The 23,285-nt window shown below is 39.1% G+C and overlaps 1 protein-coding gene across 2 annotated transcripts in view; it reads left to right on the top strand.

Annotated features, from left to right (window-relative positions):
* Nucleotides 1–20,321, top strand: part of lingo1a (leucine rich repeat and Ig domain containing 1a) — a 158,536-nt gene extending 138,215 nt beyond the window's left edge. For both annotated transcript variants that reach the window (XM_051951772.1, XM_051951771.1), the window contains one exon: nt 16,213–20,321. In XM_051951772.1, the coding sequence (XP_051807732.1) occupies nt 16,225–18,072 (1,848 nt within the window). In that variant the 5' untranslated portion in view covers nt 16,213–16,224 and the 3' untranslated portion in view covers nt 18,073–20,321. The remainder of the gene's footprint in view (nt 1–16,212) is intronic.
* Nucleotides 20,322–23,285: the final 2,964 nt, after the last annotated feature.

Raw genomic sequence — 23,285 nt, 5'->3', positions numbered from 1 at the left:
AGTTAAACAAAACCATATGATGAACCATGCAATATTTAACATTCTTCAGTATTTAAACAGGAGGGAAGGTACTGAAAATTCCAACAAACACAACCCATCAGTTAGTTAAACATCTATAATATCAGCCTGGATTTCACAGTGTTCTGCAGTGCAACTTCATGCCCATTGTTATTCAGCGTTCCGATGTGTTTAACTCAGCATTCAGTTTCAAAGTCAGTATTCAGTCCAAATTGTCCGTATTTCCACATGACATCTGAAGCTACACAGTGTAGTAACCTAAATACTGCACACTGATTCGCTGAACGTAGTCCAGGGGAAAATTAGTATTTTTTTTAATGTTGCTATGTCTTTTTAGTGTTTATTATATGCTCGAAGACACGTCATGAGCAAAATAAGAAGTCAACATCATGGCTGAGCATTTCAGCAACAATATAGTTATTTGTAAGCCTGTCTAAAGCAGCAAGGGGTTATTTTCATGGTTAAAAAATAACAAGAACTTATAAATGTGTGACTCTGATACACAGGAGTTTTTTGGCATTTAGTCAATAACTGAGAGTCATTAATTGATTCAGAAATACTGTGAATGATTGAACATGATTGAACATTAACATATTAGTTTAATTTGAGTTCGTTCCTTAAATAAAGCATATAACTGTACAACTGTTAAAATACTGAAATACAGTAGTATATGCGTTATCCATTTTATTTCAGCATCCTTTACCCCGGAGGTATAAAGTATCTTAAAGGTACAGCCTGCTGACAAATGACAAGGTGAGGGCAACAACACATGGTGCAACATTAACAGCAGTTGTACATGAAATGCCATGCTGAGGTGGTGTGGCGGTGACATGTAGATCTGTTCTGCGACATGTGCTCAGCTTGATGGAACTTTGCTTGAAAGCATAAATTACAGGTTCCTCTCTTTAGCTGGGTTGCTCTGCAGGCTGTATGGATGAGGCTGATAATGCAGAAAGCCAAGATGGAGGTGCTCATACAATCAATGTGTTTGTGAATGTCAGGAACTTCATTCACACAGAGGAGAAGCAGATTACCGGTGGGAGGGTTTGACATTTTACCCCTGCCACACCCAAATGCACCTTGTGGTCCGCTTGGATAAAAAAAAAAAAAAAATTCCATCAGATATAAAAGCAAAGCGTAGTTACGACTTTAGAGCTTAGCAATTTGAAGTCGATCGATTGCTCATGTATCACCTCTGGACAGACGTATTTGACCTTCAGCTCCTGAATGTCGCATTCTCTAAATCTGAGGGGGATGAGTGAGGGCAGTTTGACTGGCAAAATGGTGGCAGCGTGGGGGTGGACGGGGAGGGGGAGGCTGATGAAAGAGCCAGGCGGCGATCAAAGACGAGAAAATGAAATGGCATTTGACCTTGTTGGATGCCGGTGTGTGACGCGCGACCACAGAAGTGCAAAGTAGTTTGGGAACCTGTGGGAATCGGGAGGGGAGAAAGATCAGGTCTGAGAGGTGCTGATGTGGGCCGAGAGGCTGGTCCAGGCTATTTAACCCCTCCGTCTCATCACTGATTCAACAAGGGAAGGTGCTAAGGTGGGAAAAAAGTTATGATGATGACAGAGTCAATGTCAGATGAAAGAAATAAAAAATTTCACAGTGAAATATGGTCTAACTCTCACTCCCTGCTTATGATTTTAAGTAATGAGCTGTGTAAATTGGCAAATCTGGCTTTATGGCCTAAAAAGAAACCTCAGGAGTAATCTCCCTCCATAATACAATACCTCCTCACCCAGGTCCTGAACCTGTGGTAGATATGCAAATGTCAAATAAATAATTCAGCTCTTTTGCATTTCCTTGTGCTTGCTTCTGCCATTTTGGTAATACTGAGTAAAACAGCGATAAGGAAAATATGCAGCGTCTCTTCCATTATACCACGGCTGGTCCGTCAGCTTCAGATCTCAGGCTAAGGATGGATAATAGCCCCGGCATTTTTGTCATGTGGTGCACTGGGACACTGCTGTCATGTTTTTCAGGTGAATGTAAACAAGTGATGCACCTGCAGCTAAAACTAATGAATCTATCAATTTTTGATTTGCAGATTAATTATATGCAACAGAAAATAAAGCTGTCACCGTTTCCTCCAGCCATCAACATATTTTTCTCCAACAGTTGTAAAAGCCAAAGATAAAGCATCGAATTAATTTATCAAAGAAACAGCACCCATAATGTTTGATATTTTTGCTGGTTTAGTGGCTGAAACCATTATAATCATTTCAACTTTGAATTGTTTTTGAAATCTTTTGGCGCTTAATCCACTACCCCTGTTATTTCATTCCTTGGCCAGGTGTCTAAATATGACTGTGTTTGATAATCCAGACGGAACAGGTAAAGGTTTTAGGGCTGAGAAAAACCCCAAAAGATTTTTGAGCCGAGTTAGCTGCATTTCAGCCGCGCTGGTGTAAGTCTCTTCTGTAAATGTCATGCAAGTAACATCACAACACGGATAACATGACAAGACTACAAAGGATGAAATTTTAAAATGTGTGTCCACAAGCATATCATCTGCTTGTCAGCGTGCCTCAACAAAGGCACTGCTCTTTGGAGGGAAACAAAGGAAAAAGACAGTCATTCTCATTAATTAAGGCGTGAGTGGCAGAATGGATCGCACTTCCTAGCTCTGCAGATTGAGGCCGGATGGGCTTTGATTTGAGTTGCACTCTCACTCTAATGAGGTTTTTCCTCGTGTTAAGAGATATTAATCCACACATGCTGTATATGAGCTTGTACCGCTTTAAATCCGTTTTAGCAGATTTACTTGAAGGATAAGAAGCTGAAAGGAATAAACTTCTAATGCATTTTTTCTGTAACTTCTTCAAAGGGGTGCACAAGTGTTGACAAGGGATTTGCGGTGTCTTTGCCAGCCCTAAAGCCATCTGGTATTACTATGCCGGGTCACCTTGTCATTGATCCATGTGTAGCATGTGAAATACCTAGATTGTCTTTCTTAAAGAGAGATTCTGCTTCCTCTAGTACCCCTAAGATTAGCAGAGCTATAGAGATGTGGTTCTCTTCTTTTCACTATCTTTATGACCTCCTCTTCTACTTTAGGGAACCAAAGATAGGGAATGGGAGGATACAAGGACAGCTTAGACAAGTAATTTTGCCTTTAATTGCTTGAACCTCCCATGAGTGCTATTGCTTAAGTACTCCAAAACTGTTGTTGTTTTCCTCCACATAATCTTTGATTATATGAAGGTCAGCATTTTTCTCTAAGCTTCTTATGAGAGAATTTGGAGCAGGTGGATTGCTCAGAGAGATGAGACAGATCTCCCTTGCTGAAGTTGAGAACTGCCCCCTTTTTTCCATCCACTACAGTTACCTCACTAACCGTCTCCCAAGCCATCTTATATATGATAGTCTTCTTTTTTTTTTCTTCTTCTTCTTCTTAGACCTTATTTCCCAGTCGCTATCAATAGCGTCATTATGTGGGGTTTTATCTGGCTAATTAAGGCTTCATCTTTCTGGGCGATCTCTCAGAGGACATGGATTAAGCTCCCCTATCTCTGCACCGGAGCCCCGGTGGGCTTGGCCAGGCCTGCTCATCTCTCAGTGGATAATGGAGAGAAGAAGAAAAAACGTATTGACATGTTATGGTTTTCCAGGTGAAATTATTTTTTGAAAAAGAGAGAAATGTAAATACTGGGTGTTGAAGGCATGAATCAAATGATTTATTGATGAACTGTGGTACAAGTTGGAAAAATCTATACTGATTCTCTGTCTGGTCAAAAATCTCAGTCTGGCACCCTCACAAGACCCCGGAGTGTTTTTGTTTTTGATCGATTCCCAATTTTTTTTTGTGGATTTGACAAAAGCTCTTATGCTAGCTGTTGTGTCTAGCAACTTTATATCATAAATTCTGTAATTTCACTACTATGTGTCAGTTGTCCAGCCTATTTTATCAACAGAAAGCTGTTTGAATCAATAACCTCCAGACTGTAGCCTTTGGACAGTTCATTTACAATTAGTTTGCATACCTCAACAGGTGCCATTTCGTTTGAACAGACAATCAGGTGATTCATTTTAGCTGGAGCAGGGATCCTGAGTCATTGTTTGCCAGTGCAAGAACAACACTTTATGAATTTCAAATGCCTTGTTGTTCTGGGTCCACTCTCATTATGTTTTAGTGCTGAAAGTCAACAGATGGAAGTCTGGGTCAACACTCATTAAAACAACAGCCAGAATACCCTACCCATATAAATAGATGGTGAATGGGGAGACCTCGGGGATACATTGCAGACCTGTCACTAATTTTTTGGGAGGTTAAATCTGCCTTTTGACTTTTCTCACATTTCTTTGGCAAGGGACCGAAAAAACAAACAAGCAAACAAAAAACCTTTTGTCTTGTTAAGGTGCGTAGACACAGTCTGCCTGGGAGCTTTGGCTGACTACTGCAGTTCTTATAATGCACCTCTGGTTTTTGATAAAGCACTCATGAGACAGTGTTTTTGTCTGAGCCCTTGCCATTGGAAGAGATAAATCCTAAATGAGTAAACTGAAATGACTTTGCACCGGCAGTTTATAGAAGAGTCTGTCCATTTGAGAACCATAAATCGAGAACTGTGTGGGGATAAAAAAAGAAAAAAAATCAGCGGCCTTATTTCTTCTCACTTTAATGTATTGTTTGAAGATGAAATTGTGTATTGAATCTCCCACTTTGTCACCTCGCTGAAGGTGTGGTTACTTTGGATCTGAATCTATGAAATACCGTCCTTCCTGTCTTTGAATTTGGCTCACCTTCATGGATGTCCTACAAAAACAACTATTTACAAGAACTCTGTCCTTTACAAAATGAGAAAAAGGACCTTTGGTTGCTTGGGGGAAGTTGTCCTATTACTTATTTTCTTTATTTGAATCGTGTGGAATATGCGATAGTGGCAAGACGTGAAATGGCACATACTGTATAGAAGAAGAGAAAAGCCTCGGGAGGCAGATTCTGTGATTGTTGCTTTAACTTTTTCAATGCCATTCATTTCTAGCTGGAATAGGAATGGCTGTTCAATTTCAGGACTGCATTATTAGATGTCCTTGCAACTGATATTAACCATTTAATCTGTTATTCCAAGAGACTTCTAGCAAAAACCCTGATATTGAAAGTTTCAGCCAAGAAATAACAGAGAACTGTGTGCATGGATTAGAACTAGACTAGTGCACCATTTTGAGGTTAAAAACAATAGTGACTGATTATTTTTTTTAAATGTGATTTTATTCAATTTTTTTAAAAATAGTTTTTAGTTCATTATATTTTTTCCTGTGTTTGGGGTACTAAAGATAGGCAATGTAAAAAGCAAACTTGTCATTGTTGAGCAGATGCTACAAGATGCTAAAAACTTAAAGACGTAATAATTGAAAATACGAGGAATGTTTCTTAGTTGAATTTAATAATCATTACCAGAAAGCAAAATCAGCAAATAATTAGAATGTGGGCTAAAGCCTGACAGAGCACAGGTTATTACAGATGACATTTATGATGATATTTCAGACTTAAAAGTCAGATTTCTCTGTATTTTTCACAAACTGCTAAACATTTTTGGTATAAATCACTTTCCTTTGCATTTTTTTAAGCAACAAAGATACTGTATGTATTTTACAGCTGAATAATGAACACATCAGCACACTCTGGTGGACCAATAATGACAATAAAGTAAGCTATGTTCGTACCATATCTTTGATATTTCTGATGTGCAATTTCTTATCTATCAGCACACCTAAGTGGTGGTATTGTCAAGTGGAGGAATTAAAATCTGCTTATCTCAAAACAGTCAAAGCAATCATAAAATACTATTTATTTTGCATTCTTCCTGGTCAACCTCAAACTTTCCTCTCTGCAGTGAGGTGGTGACAGTTTATCATTTTCCTTTAATAGCACAATTTACATTTTTTTTGGTTTAAACTAGTGAAAAAAATAGTAAAAGGTTATCAACAGAATGTAAAGAATCAACAATTTTGACACTATGCTAAAGATGCCTGTGTATTGTGCTGAGGTATGTAATGAAGTTAGCATGCTAACAAGCTCTCCTGTCCCATCTTGTAACACCGCCTTGTATTTTAACAGCAATAGCGTTCTTAAGTATAGCTATTTAAAGCATAAATCTACTGAAAAACATTCGAAATGATGTCCCTAATGTATGTACAAGCTATAACGTAAGCTACAGAGCCTTATCTTGACCAGTTCTCTTAGAGTCAGCAAGAGGAGGGACCGCAAACCTTTGGGAGGAGCTGTTCATTTCCATGCTTGTTTTAATGGAGATGGACACCAACACCACAAATTCTCCGTAATTTGCCGCTTCCGTCTGTTGACAGTTCAATTTTTGGAAGCTGATTTTACATTTTGCACCTTTTAACAGTGCAAAATAGTTTTCAACCTGACAAGTATTCCTTGGTAATCACTTGCAGTAAATAAATCCCGGCACACAATAATGAATGTTGTAAACAACCCCCCCCCACACCACCTGCATTGCTGGAGCTCACCTTTGCCAGTGTTTTGTCTGCAATCTCTGCTGCTCTCTGCTACGGCATGCAACAGCAGTATCCTCCAATTTCTGATTGCAGTGCTTTTGTCTGGCATTTTCTGCATCAGGGTCAACTCGCTATCAACTAATTACAGCTCATTTCCCTTTTAAAGGCCTCACTGTGAGCTGCAGGCCCGGCTAAGCAAAGAGGACATTTTCTCCGCCACACTGGGAGGAAAGCCTTTAGATGCCAGTCACAATTAAAGTCAATATGGCCCTGAGCCTCTCCACACTGTGCCCATCACACTTCCGAGCAGCCGATAAGATATAGCCTAAATTATTCATTATGAAATGAAGGCATGTTTCCGTGTTGACTTAATTGAGGAACCAATGCAGCTTACGGTGAAGTCGCTGCTATTAAAGCTACATCCTACAGACATATATGGAGGAGTTGATGTAGTGGGTGTTCCTTAAGCCGGCATAAGAGCCCGCCCAAAAACAAATTACCCCACTCCAAATCCACACACAGGCACACACACTTAGGGCAACTGCCAAATCCGCTCACTTCATCTGAGGGAAAAATTTATTCACTCACAAATTGAGTGAGAAGAGTAATGTGTTCACCCTCCTCGCAAAACGTTCGTTTATCCTCCCTCCCCCTTTTGGATTAATTTTGAACGATCCACTAGGGTTCTTGTGTTGATTTTTATTTTTTTTTAACGATTTTAACATCTTCACCTTTCAAATACCAATTCCTCCCCTCCGTAGCTCTACTTGAGGACTGTTTTGATTTGCATAAGTACTGTCATTCTTAAATTAAATCTGACACTATGTCTTGGCGAATGTTTATGTGCAATAGAAGAGGTAAGGGCTTGATTCTGCTGCATAATATTAACTCATCGCTCATGAATGAATAATTCTGAGCAAAACTCTGGATTATTCAAATTCGTTTGGATGCTGTGGCAGGATATGCGATTGAGTTGACAGGGGTTCTGTTTGTTTCAGATTGTAAATGTCCTTCAGTTTGGTCAACATCAGTTGTTGAATTTCTGTCTTTACTCCCGTGCATAGAAATATATGAAGTCGGTACAAAAATATCCATCAATCAGTACCAAACTGATGAGATGTATTTATTTTGTTCCGTTTACTGCACTTAATAAAACTGAGCGTGGCGTTATTTTTAAATAGATTTATTCTTCTTGTGTAACACTTTTGCACAGCACAGTAGAGAATAATCATATTCCAAATAAAAGCTTGTAATTCGAGTGTTAGGAGAAGAACAGCAGAGGCGGTCGAAGCAGGGAATTTTCAGGTGGCTAGTGGATCTCATCTTATGGTGTGGTTTGTTTTGATTCTCTCGCCTCTCATTGAAAATTGGATTTGAAATTGTGCAAAGAAAGCTGCCTTGTGGAGGTGAAGAAAAGATGGATGATTACATAAGTTAATGTTTTCATGGCTGCTCATCAAAGGAGTGATAGGGGACCTGTTTATTTGCCTAAGCTCCTTTGCTTTTGTGCACAATAGCCTGTGAATTCATTATAATAATAATAATGATGACATGTCAGTGTTTCTTCCTAATCAGGAGCTTTAAGCCCAGAGAAGGAAAAGGTTTCTTAGTTTTGGATGAAAAGACACTGAATGGCACAGCTGTGTATTCAAATTGTCTTCATTTTTGTTAGCTTTGGGCTTATATCAATGCACATATGCTTTGCAGCACAAATAATCATATCCATCCATTTAATTTAGTGTTTTCAAAGCAATTTTGAAGATTGAGTAAAGTTTTAATGTTTCCTTTGGGTCTGCTTTGTGTACTGAAGATGTAAAGCAATCTGAAGTTGATTATAGACATTTAATATGAAGTAAGCATTACTAGGCTCACATCTACCACAAAGTTCATTTCAGTAACTGAATTCTGTTTTCAAATAGATTCAGTCATAAATATGTGCCCACACACTGTTTGCTCAATAGACACCAGTCAAAACCAAAAGTTATTGATAATTTGAATTTGTTTTTAATTTGCTGATGGGCAGGATCATTCTGTCATGCAACAGCATGTCCTCACATTTAAGAATCTAAAATAAACTAATATTTGACATAGTTGCCTGATAATCAGTTTATTAGTTAGTCATTTTTTAAACTTTAGCTTCATTGCTTAAACCGTTCATGCAACAGCAAATGTCTCAGAGACTGGTTCGCTCTCGTCATTTTTATAATCATTGACACAAAGGTTGTGATCTGATCATTTTAGAACACAATATGACAAGTGCTACTGACTGAAAAAAATAAATCTCTTTTGCCCATTGCTCGAAACAGACTTTGTAAAAGCATCTCATGGGGCCTTGTTAGTGGTAACATCTCAGTCTTTCGAACTAAACAAAGTGGAATAGGCCAGGCTCAGCCCATACGCCAAAACATTCGTCTGAGATCAGTATCCATTGTAAAATATAAAGCCCTCTGACCTTCAACGGTTATTGTTTCTGCTACGTTCATTGCTATGGCAGCGGTGTTTTCAGTTTTGCCTCTGGAGCACTGGAGGTCGGCATCTCCTGCGGTGGAGGGAGAGGAGTCCATGTCTGGCCGTGTGCCCCTTTGACATAATTGCCTCAAGTCTTAAAGGCGCTGTCAGCAAGTTGTCCCCAACCCGAAAGATCAGACCTCAGAGTGGGGGCTGCAGCGTCAGGGGACAAAGCAAAATACAGACCAACAGAAATTTTATAACATCTGTGTGTGTGTATATGTGTGTGAAGCGTTTTCTCTCAGCCTTTGTGACAAAAGAGGACGACTACTCCAGCAGCCCTCTCTGGGGAGCTCAATCTTTCACTCTTCTCACTGTTCTGCTTTGTTACTTTGTGCCACTGAACTCTCCAAATGTGCTGCACCTGCTATGATACATCACACTTTTACCGACTCAGTAGGTGCAGTATGTTTGTCTGCATGTCTAATGAAATAAAAAAGACCAACCTGACAACTTTACTCTTTATACCATTAGTGTGTAGTTTGTTTTTAAAATTAGTTGCAGACATTCATTTACTGTGTCCAATCTTTGGTTTGCGACCACATACCTGCAACACTAAATGACCCACAATCATTCTGATTTTATCATTCAGCTTGAAACAACGCAGTAGAGCCTCACAGAGATTCTAGCATGGCTGTAGAGTCTCAGTCTTATTGGTTTTAAATCAACAAAGCCCAAAGAGAAAACACACAAAACAACCCGTGGAGAGAAAAAGAAATAATGTTTATAGTGCTGTTTTGGAATTAGTTTACCATAATCCATTCCCATGTTATTTAATTTCGAAAAGTTGCATTAGTTGATTTATTTCTAGTTTACTTGCTTACACAGACGCTGGAGCTTCACTTTTGATTATGAACTGCTTGGCAGGCTTCACAGAAATCTATAAATGCACAACAACTACTGAAATTAACGTAAATCGAAGCCGTGTCAGAGCAACTTCGTGTAATATTGTTCCACTTCAGAGGCATTTCGAAGAAATTTGATCAAGGTTGTATCAGTAGAGAATAAATTGGTTGCTTTCAGAGTCAGAACGTATGTCTATGTAGTACTTGTGTTGTGATATTAGTTTAAGAGTGTGATATTAGTTTTTAGTTTAGGTGAGAATTTGTAGGAGTTCTTCGTGAAAAATATTAGACAGCAGATATATAAATGTACAAAGTGAAAAATACTGCCTTTTTTGTCAGTCTTACACAGCTTTCTGTAGCTTCTTAAAACAGGTAATATTGTCAGCTTTTGATAAAATACGTAACTGAATTATTTCTCAAAGACTGAGAGGATTAACGTTATTAGAACTTGAATGTCAGTCTAAAGTGGCTTTGATTCTCAAATGATATCAGATTTTTTTGTTATTCCACTAAACACAGCTATTGGCAGGCTTCTTTTTCTCTATTTTTTTTGGATGCTGTGAAAAAGTGTGGGCTCATTAGTGAGTGCTGATCCGAGTCCTTCCAAAAATCCTGGATCCACTTTACAAAAGTCTGACATTCTGAAGGCCATTCCTCTTTGAAAACACATCTCCTTAAGAACAAAAAAATGAATGGTTTTTCCTTTGTACAGAGCTGGGGAGACGAGGCTAATTAGCTTAATAATGATGGAGCATTACATAAGGACACACAACACCCTCAGTCACATAACACCCAACCACATCTGTAAAAAGGGAGAAAAAAAATAACAGAAAAAAAATGCTCAAATTAGGAGTCTGGCTGAACTCTGTGTGATGAAACACGACTTTCGATTTTTTTCAACAACCACGATCATGAGACTACTGATCTCTGCACACAGTTGCACCTGTTTGGAAACGAGGCAGTTTTGCAGTTATCAAATTGCTTGCTTTCATATAAAACCATACACTGCCTGTAAACAGTTTGTCTTGTTTGAATGTATATCCTATTTTAAGATTTTCGGACCCATTTAAAAACAAAAACCAAAATCATGTTTTTTTGTTGATGACAGTTTTATTTCCACCCACCTGCTTTAATTAGGTTGGAGCATTGCTCATTCGATTCGATTGTCTAAGTGTTAATTAATCTGCTGATTTATTATTATTTTAATTTTCAATTAATTATTTAGTCTATAAGATGTCAAAAAACTAGTGTAAAAATGGCATCTACAGTTTCTCTGAAGTCACAGTAATGTCTTCAGATTTGTCCCATTGACAGTCTTAAATCTGAAGATATTTAATGTCTAAAAAATAGCAAATCATTATGAGCTGAAACCTGATATTCTTTTAGAAAATGTAATTTAAAAAAAGTTTGCACATGTAATCATTTATTAATTTATTTAGATAAACCTGTTTAAAATAAATGTAGTCTAGCACTACAATCCTACAATATTTTCTACTTTCATGAAAGTGAAATTACTCAGATTATTATAATATTCAGCTAAATTTCAACAGCAAATACATTTTGTGGGAAACCTAAATATCAATGAACATGTCACAGATAATGAGTGTTTCAGTGACATGTTGAACTCTGATATTTATTGGTCGAGGTTATGGAAAGATAGTGGTCAGATTCATTTATATTTATAAAAAAAAAAAATCACATTCTTTCCCTTGAACCAAATGCTTTTGGTGTGTAAACCAAACCACAGCTGGAAGTCTGGAAGAAATCCTTGGTGTGAGATTCTAAGCTGTACGTGCCCACCATCCACCCCACGCTGTAGTTTGTGGTCCTGGCTTAGTAAATGTTACAGAAACCTGCGATCATATTTGATTGTTCAAGCATGCGCGCTGACCGTACACTAGTCTGTTAATGCTTGCGTGGTCACTCTAAATAGGATCTCTTCTCATAAATTGGATTTCATGCCGTGTGATGAAATGAGACGTCGGTGGCCAGAGCACCTGCGCAGAAACAAAAAAAATTGACCCCTTTGGGAGGTGAAGTTGAGGTGGAACATGCCGACAGGTTTCACGGCAGACTTTAGTCAGGACAACAGCTGGCCACAGTTGGAATTCTGCACCTTGTTGCATCAACCAGCTTCTTTGCCTGGATTAAGGCTTTGCTTTCCATCTGTCGGGCTTCGGCTTACATATAAGCCTTGCCATTTCACAGGTCCAGATCCAGCCAACAATCCCAGCAGGCAGCTTAGCTTCTCAATGACACAAGGGTAACCTCTCTCTCAAAATTCAGCTAAGCAACGGTGCAGCAGTGGGGGAGCAATCTTACTTGGGGAGCTAAAGGTCAAAAACTCCTGGTTAAGATGGATTTTGCCAAATTATGACTCCAAGTATATGCATGTTCTGTGTTACATGTGAAAGCTTATTACATATTGTGAAAAATTGAACCAATAATCATCTTAAGAGACAGTTTAACGAATATTTAATCTCTGTAGCAGAGTGTGACACTTTTTTTTTGGCTTTCTTTTTGCACATTGAATACATGATGGCTGAAAATGATGAATGTTATATTCTGCAGTAAGAGGCATATATGAAATTAATCCAAGGATTGACTATCAAAGACATGCACATAGTACCATGCATACAGTTCCCCTGCTGGGTCTGACCATTCAGGATTAACCTGGCAGCTGACTAAGCAGTTTGTAGAGAAATAGGCTTTAAAGGCTTTTAACACTTTGTGCTGCAGATAACGTCAACATCATCTCACGGATTTCCCGTGAGCTTACAGGTATTTAACAGGGCTCAGGAGTGATGTCTTGTGACAGGTAAACTAAGGCTTTGGACGATGCTTAAGTCCAAACAATACCTCTCCCTGCTTGTGTTTGGTTGTGCTTATTGTGAAGAATTTAATGGAGACAGGCAGCCTCATTAAAATGCATGGAGCGAGATTTAGGAGAGTGATAGCTCACTGTACTGTATGCGAGAGCCTCATGGACAGAAAACAATCAGCAACTTGCAGCAAATGGGGGGGCATGAAACCTGTTTAACACGGAGCAGTAACCCGAGTAGCCTGGCTGAGTAACCTTTTCACTGCAATAACGGCAGTACTTCAGGGCAAAGAAACTGGTTCAGATATTTTCAGAATTGATGGCAAACAACAGAAAAAAGAATCTGCATTGCTGAAAATGCATGTTTAAATACCTGCTACTGACATTTGAGTACAACCAGTAAATGAGTTATATGAGTTATTATAAGCTCTTACTCGTAGGGGACAATTTGATTGTTAGTCTTAACTAGATAAGGATCCAAATTGGTTTTAAATTTGGACCAGGCAAAAATGTCAATTTTCACGAAACCTGACTTAATGGCAGCACCTTGGACATGAGGAAATGTAGGTCTGTGACTGATTGACCGTCACATGCTTAGTTTGTGCAAAGGGATAGTAGAAATCTTACATGTGCGTTTAATTATAATTCTGCATCCAGTTGACTACTCTAATGCCACTCCGTTGTAATGGGAGCATAGGGCACCATTCACATCCAATATGAGGCAACATCTTCAGGATCCCAGTGGATGCTGGCATAAAGGTATTAATCTCACCATTCATTGATCTAGTTATTACTGGTCTTGGACCAGTGAGTCCTCATTTATTGAGCACCGTTGTCTTATTTCTCGAACACATTCATTCTTTTGAGAAGCGCGCCCCCTCTCACTTCACCTCAATTAATGTAATTCTCTGGGAGCTCACTGGAGTGCTGATTGGAATGAAGAAGCGCATTCAGGCTACATGCCTGTGAGGGAATGATAACACCAGATCATTAACAAAACCGAGCTGAAAATGTTTACCCGTGAATGGCATTCTTCATCTTAATGTGTCCCTGTCTTTCCATGTTTTCCCTGCGTGCTTGCTGCTGAAGCTGAGTGCCATAAATTTGCAAGCTAGTCTGGTATGAAAAAAAAAGAAAACATGGGTTCACATTTTGTACAAAACACTGTTAAACCTTAGTTAGGTAATCAATCCAGTGTTATACAGAGGAGATTTTCACCTTGTATGTAAGAGTGTTGAGGGCTTGTTAACGTTCCTGACTGGGGTCCACAACCTGCTGAAGTTGCACTCGTGGAGCTTTACCAACAGGGGATTATGATTCGATCATTTCCCTGATTGGGTTTTAGTGTCAGTGGTAATAGACTCGGACATAATAGCATCTCATTGACTGATAGCCAATATGTAATAGCCACATGATAGAGGTTGACAGATGGAGCTGAGCCTACGATAAGGCCACTTCTCCTTCTTAGGAAGTATTAGTGTGGCGTAGAACACACTTTCACAGCACTCCATCTCACAGCACTCAGCACTGACTTCATCAATGTGGGTTAAGGAATTGGAATGATTAAGTATGACTGGAGGCAGCATGAAGCACAGCAGGTTCTGGTGCAGGTCTCTGATCTCACACAAACTCTTTCCTCAGCCTGTTTTGACACCACTTGATTACAGATTGTATCATCAAATCCCCCATCTGAACTTTGACCTCGAAGGGACTAAAATGAAATTGAGCAAAGTAAATCCAACTGATAACCCCCCCTTTTTTGATGAGCTGATGTCCAATTGTCTTTTGGTTTATGGGGAAAAAGAAGTTATCGGTGACCACAATGGTAGTAACATGTCAACCCATAATTAACTGTCAACCATGATATCACAGATTTATTTTGCTTTTCTCTAAACTCTCAATCTGTCGCATATAATATGGTCCATTGAATGTGCTGGAGCACAAAAGTGTTCATTATCCCTCTTCACAGAGCCTCTGTGAATCAGGAAGAAGCACCACATGATCAGATAAAAATCCACTGTAAAGACAGATTTAGAGAAAAAAATTAACTTGCACATCACTGGCAAAATATGTGTTGTGACAACAGCCATCGCACATAAAGCGAAGTCCCCCAGAGACATGTCTTAAGAGGAGTCCAAATTAGATGTGATGGAATTTGCTGCGGTGTTTTCTGTCCTGCATATTTTATCCTGTCAACCCTGCCCATCTTGCTTGAATGTTAGAAGTAATATCCTTGAAGTGATCATTCAATGTTTGACTGAAACTTGAGTGATCCAGAGCCCCTTATACACTTACTCTTTCAGAAATTGCTATGGACATTTTCCAGCCGTTCAACAGTAAGGTCTACATGGTGGAAATGATAAAGTCACACTAACAGATGGCATTGAAATTAAAGATGGTTTGTTTTTTTTTCCTGCTAAACTCTGTATTTATTTCTCAGTTTCCAATTCCCCAGTGCTGTATGGTCTATATTTTATCCTAAAAGATTGCGTGAGCTGAGTGTCAGCCACAGCACACACATCACACTTGCCACCATCCATCTTTGATTGCGTTCTCTTGCTGCCGCTGCTCCACCCCCTACTGTTTTAACTCACGCAGCAAATTCAGAATTGAAGCAGGGAGAAAGGAGCATAGGGTAATAAAAAAAAAGACTATTTTGTACCAGAACAAACCACAGATGTGCTCAGCGTATGTGTCTGTGACACAGCATGACTTAGATTACTGAAAAATGCTGTTAATTCCACTTGAAGCTGTGCCCCTTCACTTCATATCAGGATGATTGCATTGACTGATGGATTGTCTGCAAGGAGTGTTGTGGAAATGGTGTTGAGCATTCCACAGCAGACACAGTGGGGGTGTGGAGCAAGATGAATGCAGATTACTAGAACGATTCGGCCTTTGATTTTGGAGCTAGGATCAGTACTTCCACTTCTTTATCACAAGTATGTCTAATACTGGGCTGTGCATTCACAGGAGCTACTTGCATTTAAAATACCTTTTGAAGCTCCACGTAGACAAGTGAAATATGCAGAATTCAAAATTGTCAGCACTCTCAATTATGCAAGCACATACCTTATTCCTTGTAACCTTTCTTCATCTTGCATCCGTTCATGAATATTGCAGCAGGAGTCATTCTCTCTTCTGTTTGCATTTGTATCACATAAGAATGCCTTTCCTTTTTGCACTTGCAATTTCTGAACTAACCAGCTGCTGGAGGACACACACAATGGCCAAAGAGAAGTGTTTTAAATATATGTTCAGACTGCTGCCAATTCGCACTGCCGTCTACACGCCCACCACATGCAATATAAAACTGCTGAATTTAGCACAAGACTGCATCTTTGAAAATCGGCCCGTTGCTTTGTGATTCTAAACCATACCTGTTATCTGCATTTCAGCTGACATATTTTAATGTTCTGTGATATTCACTGAATTTGCCTTTTGAATTAAAAACACGCTGAGAGAATTTAACAAAATGATGTTAAGTTTGCAACATTGGAGTTTAATTTTCTAACAAATATGTTTTGCCTTGTTTCTGTGTCTCCCCAGGTAACCGATAAGATGGCGGCCGGGGAAGCGACTGGGCACAGCTACCTGGTGGCTTGCTGGCAGCCCATTCTGATCCTGATGCTGGGCACTGTGCTGTCTGGCTCCACCACAGGCTGTCCATCCCGCTGTGAGTGCAATGTTCAAGAGCGCTCTGTGATGTGCCACCGCAAGAAGCTCATGACAGTTCCTGAGGGCATCCCTGCAGAAACAAAACTGCTGGACCTCAGCAAGAACCGCATTAGAACCATTAACCCAGATGAGTTTGCCAACTTTCCCAACCTGGAGCACCTGGAACTCAGTGAAAACACCATCTCCACTATTGAACCCGGAGCGTTCAACAACCTTTATGGCTTGCGGACATTGGGATTGCGTAGCAACAAGCTGAAGCTGATCCAGCTGGGTGTCTTCACTGGCCTGAGCAATCTCACACAGTTGGACATAAGTGAGAACAAGATCGTCATCCTGCTGGACTACATGTTCCAGGATTTGTACAACCTCCGGTCTTTAGAGGTGGGCGATAATGACCTGGTTTTCATCTCCCACCGGGCTTTTCATGGCCTAAGTAGCCTTGAACACCTGAGTCTTGAGAAGTGCAACTTGTCCTCTGTGCCAACAGAGGCTTTTACCCACCTGCACAGTTTGATCACTCTTAGGCTGCGCCACCTGAATATCAATGTCATACGGGATTACTCTTTTAAGCGGCTATATCGGCTGAAAGTGTTGGAAATAGCCAATTGGCCATATTTGGATACGATGACTCCAAATTGCTTGTATGGATTAAATCTCACCTCCCTGACCATTGCAAATGCCAACCTGACCACAATTCCCTATGTAGCCCTGCGGCACTTGGTTTATTTGCGCTTTCTTAATCTGTCATACAACCCTATTCATACCATTGAAGGGAATAAGCTCCACGATCTTCTGCGTTTGCAGGAATTTCACCTTGTCGGAGGCAGACTGGCAATGATTGAGCCCTACTCTTTCCGTGGTTTAAACTACCTGAAAATTCTAAATGTGTCTGGAAACTCTCTTACCACCCTAGAGGAGTCTGCTTTCCATTCAGTTGGCAACCTCGAAACCCTTGCCTTGTATGATAATCCCCTGGCCTGTGACTGCCGACTATTGTGGGTTTTCCGAAGGCGCTGGAGACTGAACTTCAACAGGCAGCAGCCCACCTGTGCCTCCCCTGAATTTGTCCAAGGCAAAGAGTTCAAAGACTTCCCGGATGTTCTGCAGCCCAACTACTTTACGTGTCGCAAGTCTAGGATTAGGGATCGCAAACCCCAGCAGAAATTTGTTGATGAGGGAGCCATTGTTCATTTTGCTTGCCAAGCAGATGGAGATCCTGCTCCAGTGATAATGTGGCTATCTCCACAGAAAAAGTTTATCACCACCAAAACGATCGGAAGGCTCTCTGTGTTGCCAGACGGTACCCTTGAGGTGCGCTACGCCCAGATTCAAGATAATGGTACATATGTGTGCATAGCTAGCAACGCAGGCGGAAACGACACCTCTCTTGCTCACCTACACATTCATAGCTACTCGCCTGACTGGCCACACCAGCCCAACAAGACTTTTGCCTTCATATCCAACCAGCCCACAGAAACTGGTGCTAACGGTACAAGAGCCAACGTCCCTTTCCCATTTGATATAAAGACTCTGATCATTGCGACCACAATGGGCTTCATCTCTTTTCTTGGTGTCGTCCTGTTCTGCCTGGTGCTGCTGTTCCTTTGGAGCAGAGGTAAAGGCAATACTAAGCACAACATTGAGATCGAGTATGTGCCACGGAAATCGGACGCTGGCATGAGCAGCAGCACAGTGGATGCTCCTCGCAAGTTTAACATGAAAATGATTTAACAGATTTGTGGATTTTATTAATTCTGAACTTCAAAATAAGACAAATGGAAAAGAAGACATTTTCTTTCCTCTCTTACCAACCTGTGGATCCTGGTCTGTTAACATAGAGTAATATGTTTTTTTCCTGACTGATGGACTTGACAGGAGAGCACTTCTTGCATTTCAAAGTTGAGAGGGAATGAAACCACACCCAGCGTTTCAGGGCATTGGTGGTTTCTACAAGGCCTGTGGGGGCATTCATTGAAAGTCCGATTTGTCATAAGCAGTTCATATTCCTATGGATTTATAGTTGGAAAAATATATCAGAAAAGGAAAAAAAAAGAAAAAAAATTAAAACACTTCAAACAGCCAGAATGCGAGGGGCAGATCATATTTTGGCCATTGCTCTTTTTGTGTGTATTTTTTAATTTAGTGGGTTTTTTTGTTTCGTTTTTCCAAGGTTCGATGTCCTGTTTTGAATGAGATTTGTATGGGTTGATGAGCACATTTATACAACGCTGGTGCATTTCGATTACATCTTCATTACAATACAGCAGTGTTACAATTGTGAACGCTATGTGCTACATATGTTTTTTTTTTCTTTACTTTCCTACAGTCATGATTGTGCTGTGATTCATCAAATGTGTATTCGTATTAAAATACCTGATAAAAATTTGTTGAGAGAGTATGCCCCAGAAATGAGGAGAAATAGATAACATAGAAAGTAGGTCACACTGGGATATTCTTGTAAACACAACACTGTTGGTGATATCGGTAAGATGTAATTTGAATGTTACAGCAGCTGATATGTAACCAAGAAAATATAGTGAATGACTATGTAAAGCATATTACATGGTGAATGAGGTGAACAATGCCATGGTAATGACAAAAATAAATATTTAGAAAATTTGTAGATTCTGTGGCATCAAAGCATCCTTTACTACTGATACCCATTCTCAGTGCTGCGCTGTAAAATCAGACAAAAGGTATATATGAATTCTGCATTGTAATACGATGCTATTTACATAATTTTGAATTTAAAACTAGCCTTAAATTACATTGTCAAATGGGTCTCTTAATATGAGATTTTAGCACTGGAGGAACACTCTAATGTAGTCATTTGACCCCAGTATCTGATATCAATGTCATGCAGCCTTTTTTTTCAGATGTAATCCAGACAGTGCACACACATGGACAGAGGCCATGATACAGAAGGAAATCTGAGATGTTGTTGATATGATGCTTTGTGCTAACAATAGATGCAGTGTCTATTGTAGAGTTTTGCCATCACACACAGTGGGCGGTTGTACCTTGATATTAAAGCGCTTCTCCCCAACCTTTTAAATTGCATTTCAGTAACTGATATGGTAGTATTATTTTGTGCTCAACCTGACTGAGGGATAAAAGTTGTGCTAATGGTTTTGGGTTCAGTGTGCTCTTCAAGCTGTAGAAAATTTCTGTCATTGTTGATTTGTTTTTTTTTTCTAATGAAGTTAATGCTTTATTTATGATGATGCTCCCTCCCTGCCCCATCAAAGAAATTAAAATATTACCTTCCAGGATCATTGACAGGTTTGCTTTTCCCCAGAAATGTGCATCGTTTGTCAGTGGGGAAAGAACTGCTGCATATCAGCTGCTCCAAGTTGGCCCTGCATATGAAATCTGAGGATACAGCCTTACCTTTTCAAGTACACACTGTGGACAGCTGGGCTTTGCGAACGTGTGTGAGGATAAAGGCTAAGTTATTGATGATGGATGATATTACAGATAACGACACAGTAATGGCTGGAAGTATGGACTGAATATGCAGATGGTTGGAGTGACACAGATGGTTTCACCCATGGAGCAATGTGAAGCAGCTTTGGTGTAATCCGTTTTGCATAAAGGAAAAAAAAAAAACACAAACACTGGATATGGCTCATGGTTCTCCCTCTTGCTGATTATGAATGCTCTCTTTGTTCAAAGTGTGGCTACTGTACCTAGCCTTTTCTTTCAGTCCCGTGGGATCCCGGGGTTCTGTTTTTGGTTTCTGTTATTCCTTTTAATTTTTTTTATTTGTTTCAACCCTGGACTATATTGACCATGTAGTCCAAGCCAACTTTTTACAAAAAAAAAAGATACTTAAAAAGAAATCTATGGAAAATACATTCAAATTGTTCTGTGCAATAAAGGTAATATGCAGATTTTTTTTTTAATTAACAAAATTTTGTTGATGTTGAATTGTTGAGAATATGGTATGTTGTATTAAACAATCTATGGACTTTTTTAAACACGTGATGCTCCTATCTTGATTTTAGAGGTGTGGTCTGTAAGGTATTTACTTACAGTAACAACGGGTATCAACGGGGCTTGGGTTAATGAAAAAGGTGCTGAAATTTCTGTTACCGACCACTCTTTTACTCATTGCTTTTTGACTAATTACTTCACTTACAGGACACTGTAAGTGAAGTAATTAGTGAAGTAATTGCTGATCTTATTACAATTTCCTCTTTTTGAAAATGTAGCATATCCTTTTATTGCTTTGGTATTCAAGCACAAGTCTAGCTGAGCAATTAAGTCTAGTTTCTGTGTGCCAGTGGAAATAAGGAAGTTAATATTTTATTTATTTTTTGATTGAATACCTCATTAAATGATGATGTAGAGTGCAAGGTAATTTGATATATGTTTGCACACTAATTGGCTGTTCACAGGGAAAACGGTAGTTTACTTGTGTACTTGCCCAGCCTCTAAACATTAATTAACCACCATTAGTAAAGGATCACAGGCATTATGATATGTATAGGGAATAGCATTGCTTTGCACAATTTGTAATTTCAAAGAGACGATGTTGGTAAAGTAATTAGTTAGTAAACTTGAAAATGTAACAAAAAAAAAATCAGCTGTTTTACATTCAATGACAACTGTAACCATGAACAAATTAGCTTCACCTTTGAAGGTTATGAGAAATGACCAGGGATACGACCAGGGCAGCCTAGTTTTATGAAACGTGGTGCTGCATCGCATTGAGTTGGAATCTCTGTCCCATTCCTTTTTATTCTACATCCTTGATGCCTTGGTTAGGACTCCGTTGGGACTTTTGACGTTCTTTTTTTCCCCTCAAGCTGCATCAAAGCATGCTCATTTATCTTCTGACTCGAAAAGCGACAGGCAGAATAGAGGAGGAGAGAGAAGCTATTCTTGAGGCCTCCAAGCCCTGGGGAGTAATGGAGACATCCATTGTTTTCACTCCTCAGATATTAGATCTGTGCTTAAAATTCTAGGTCAGGAACAGGCTGATGGATTCTGACACTACGCGACAAGTCGCCTCTCCTCATCTGAGCATGAAAATACAGACACACCTCTGGGTGTTCCTTGCCCTCATCCAAATCCATGTGCTTAACAACATCTGGGAGACACTGCATGTAAGCAAACAAAAGTAGGAATTTGCTGTTGGCGGCGCTTCTGTCACACAATAGAAGCTTCAGATACCCAAAATATAAAGCAAGTCATTTTAGGTCTTTGTTCAAATGTGGAATCTAAACTCATGGCAGGTCGGCTGAATCTCATCTCCATTTCAAAGAATCCAATTGAAGCCTTAGTCTGTGTTCCTATACTATACTTGCATGTTAATTCACCTACTTTAGTCACTGTCACCCTATACATGTTTATGATGAATTAGTTTAATCTCAAGTTAATCCTACTGTTGAACAAAATGGGCAGAAGGAAATGGGTAAAAGTCATTTTCATTTTACTTGAAATGCCATACTATTATTTGGAAGGGATTACATTCTACTACTTAAATTAGGAAATCACATCTAACAAAATACTTTAAAAAAATAATAATATATGTTAGAATTAATGCTAAGCTACACAGTTGCACCATCTCCATTACTGTGATGTAATTGGCTAGGATAAAAGGAAAAAAAAAAGAAAAGTAATCACATTCTAACTGCCAATACAATGCCATATGTAGATATACATATTATATATGTATACAAATATATATTGCTTTGTTTGCTGCTTACAATATGTTACATAGTTGAGATTCAAATAAAATATGATGCTTCTCCATCCTGGAAACATCTGATAACTGCTAAAGGTAATTATTCGATCAGTATATTTACTGAAAGTCATGTAATAATGGGCCTTTTAAAGTCATGTCTGCCCACAAATGTCAAAATCAATCTGAAAACATGCTTGGACAGTATGTGTCAGTAATGTAAAGTACAAACCATTAGAAGTTAATGGGCTAAAACATGCAAAAATATAATACTATTAATTATTGATCACCAGTAAGTAAACATCATGAAAACATGACAGAGCTTGAATCAATTATTGTGTAAGTTTGCAGTGTTTGGCCTCAGGTAGCTGTGAAGATTTAAGTCATTATGTACAATGCAAGTAAAATTAGGCGACTTATATTAAATAGAAGCTTTAATATGGACCGATTGTAGTATTGGAATGTGTGTTAGGATATTGTCAGAAGCCAGTATAAAGATGTGATGGGATCAGTTCAGCTCAGAGGGATATAATTTATCATCCTTAACTTAGAGCGATGTGGTTGTTTCGAGTTTATTGCTTCACTGTTGCAGAACTTCATCTGCTGCAGATAGTAGTTTTCACGCATCATTAAGGCAAAATGGGATAGAGCTGCAAACAACAATTTTCCAAAAACCCATGATGTTAGCTCTGATGTATTCCAAAAGTGACAATTTAGCAAAAGTCACACATGACCATTTTTGTCCCTTTAAGTTATCCACTTACTTTGCTGGATGGCTTATACTATAAGCTTAGCACTACAGAAATCAGACATATGAAAAAAAAAATACCCAGTTTGTAGTCTGTATTTTACATTTAGATGTATTTTAGTTCAAGAAAGATGTATTTTATAGGATGCCATATATTGTAGCACATAAATGTTTCAGCTTTTGATGGACTCATTCTGTTCAGATTACATAATTAGATTTTTCGGGTCATCAAGCAAAGTATTTGATGTACATGGGAAAGGGTGCAAGTAGAGAGGATTAAGTAACCAGATTTAAAATGTCAGATGTTCTCAAACTGACTGTTATCACTTAATGCACAGGGTTTAGATACAAAAATGTGCTATAAATTCCAAGAAATCGCAATGATATAAACTCCAGAATAGGTACAAACGGACATAAACGGGTGTGGACATGATCCCCACTGCAGTTTTTAGTGCTTCCCACACATCCATATGGATACCAGTATTTCTATTAAAAAAAAAAAGTTTA

Source organism: Acanthochromis polyacanthus, chromosome 8 (genome assembly GCF_021347895.1).
Source record: "Acanthochromis polyacanthus isolate Apoly-LR-REF ecotype Palm Island chromosome 8, KAUST_Apoly_ChrSc, whole genome shotgun sequence".
Classification (NCBI taxonomy): domain Eukaryota; kingdom Metazoa; phylum Chordata; class Actinopteri; family Pomacentridae; genus Acanthochromis; species Acanthochromis polyacanthus.
The sequence above is the reverse complement of the archived record's forward strand: the minus strand, read 5'-3'. Positions and strand labels throughout refer to the sequence as shown.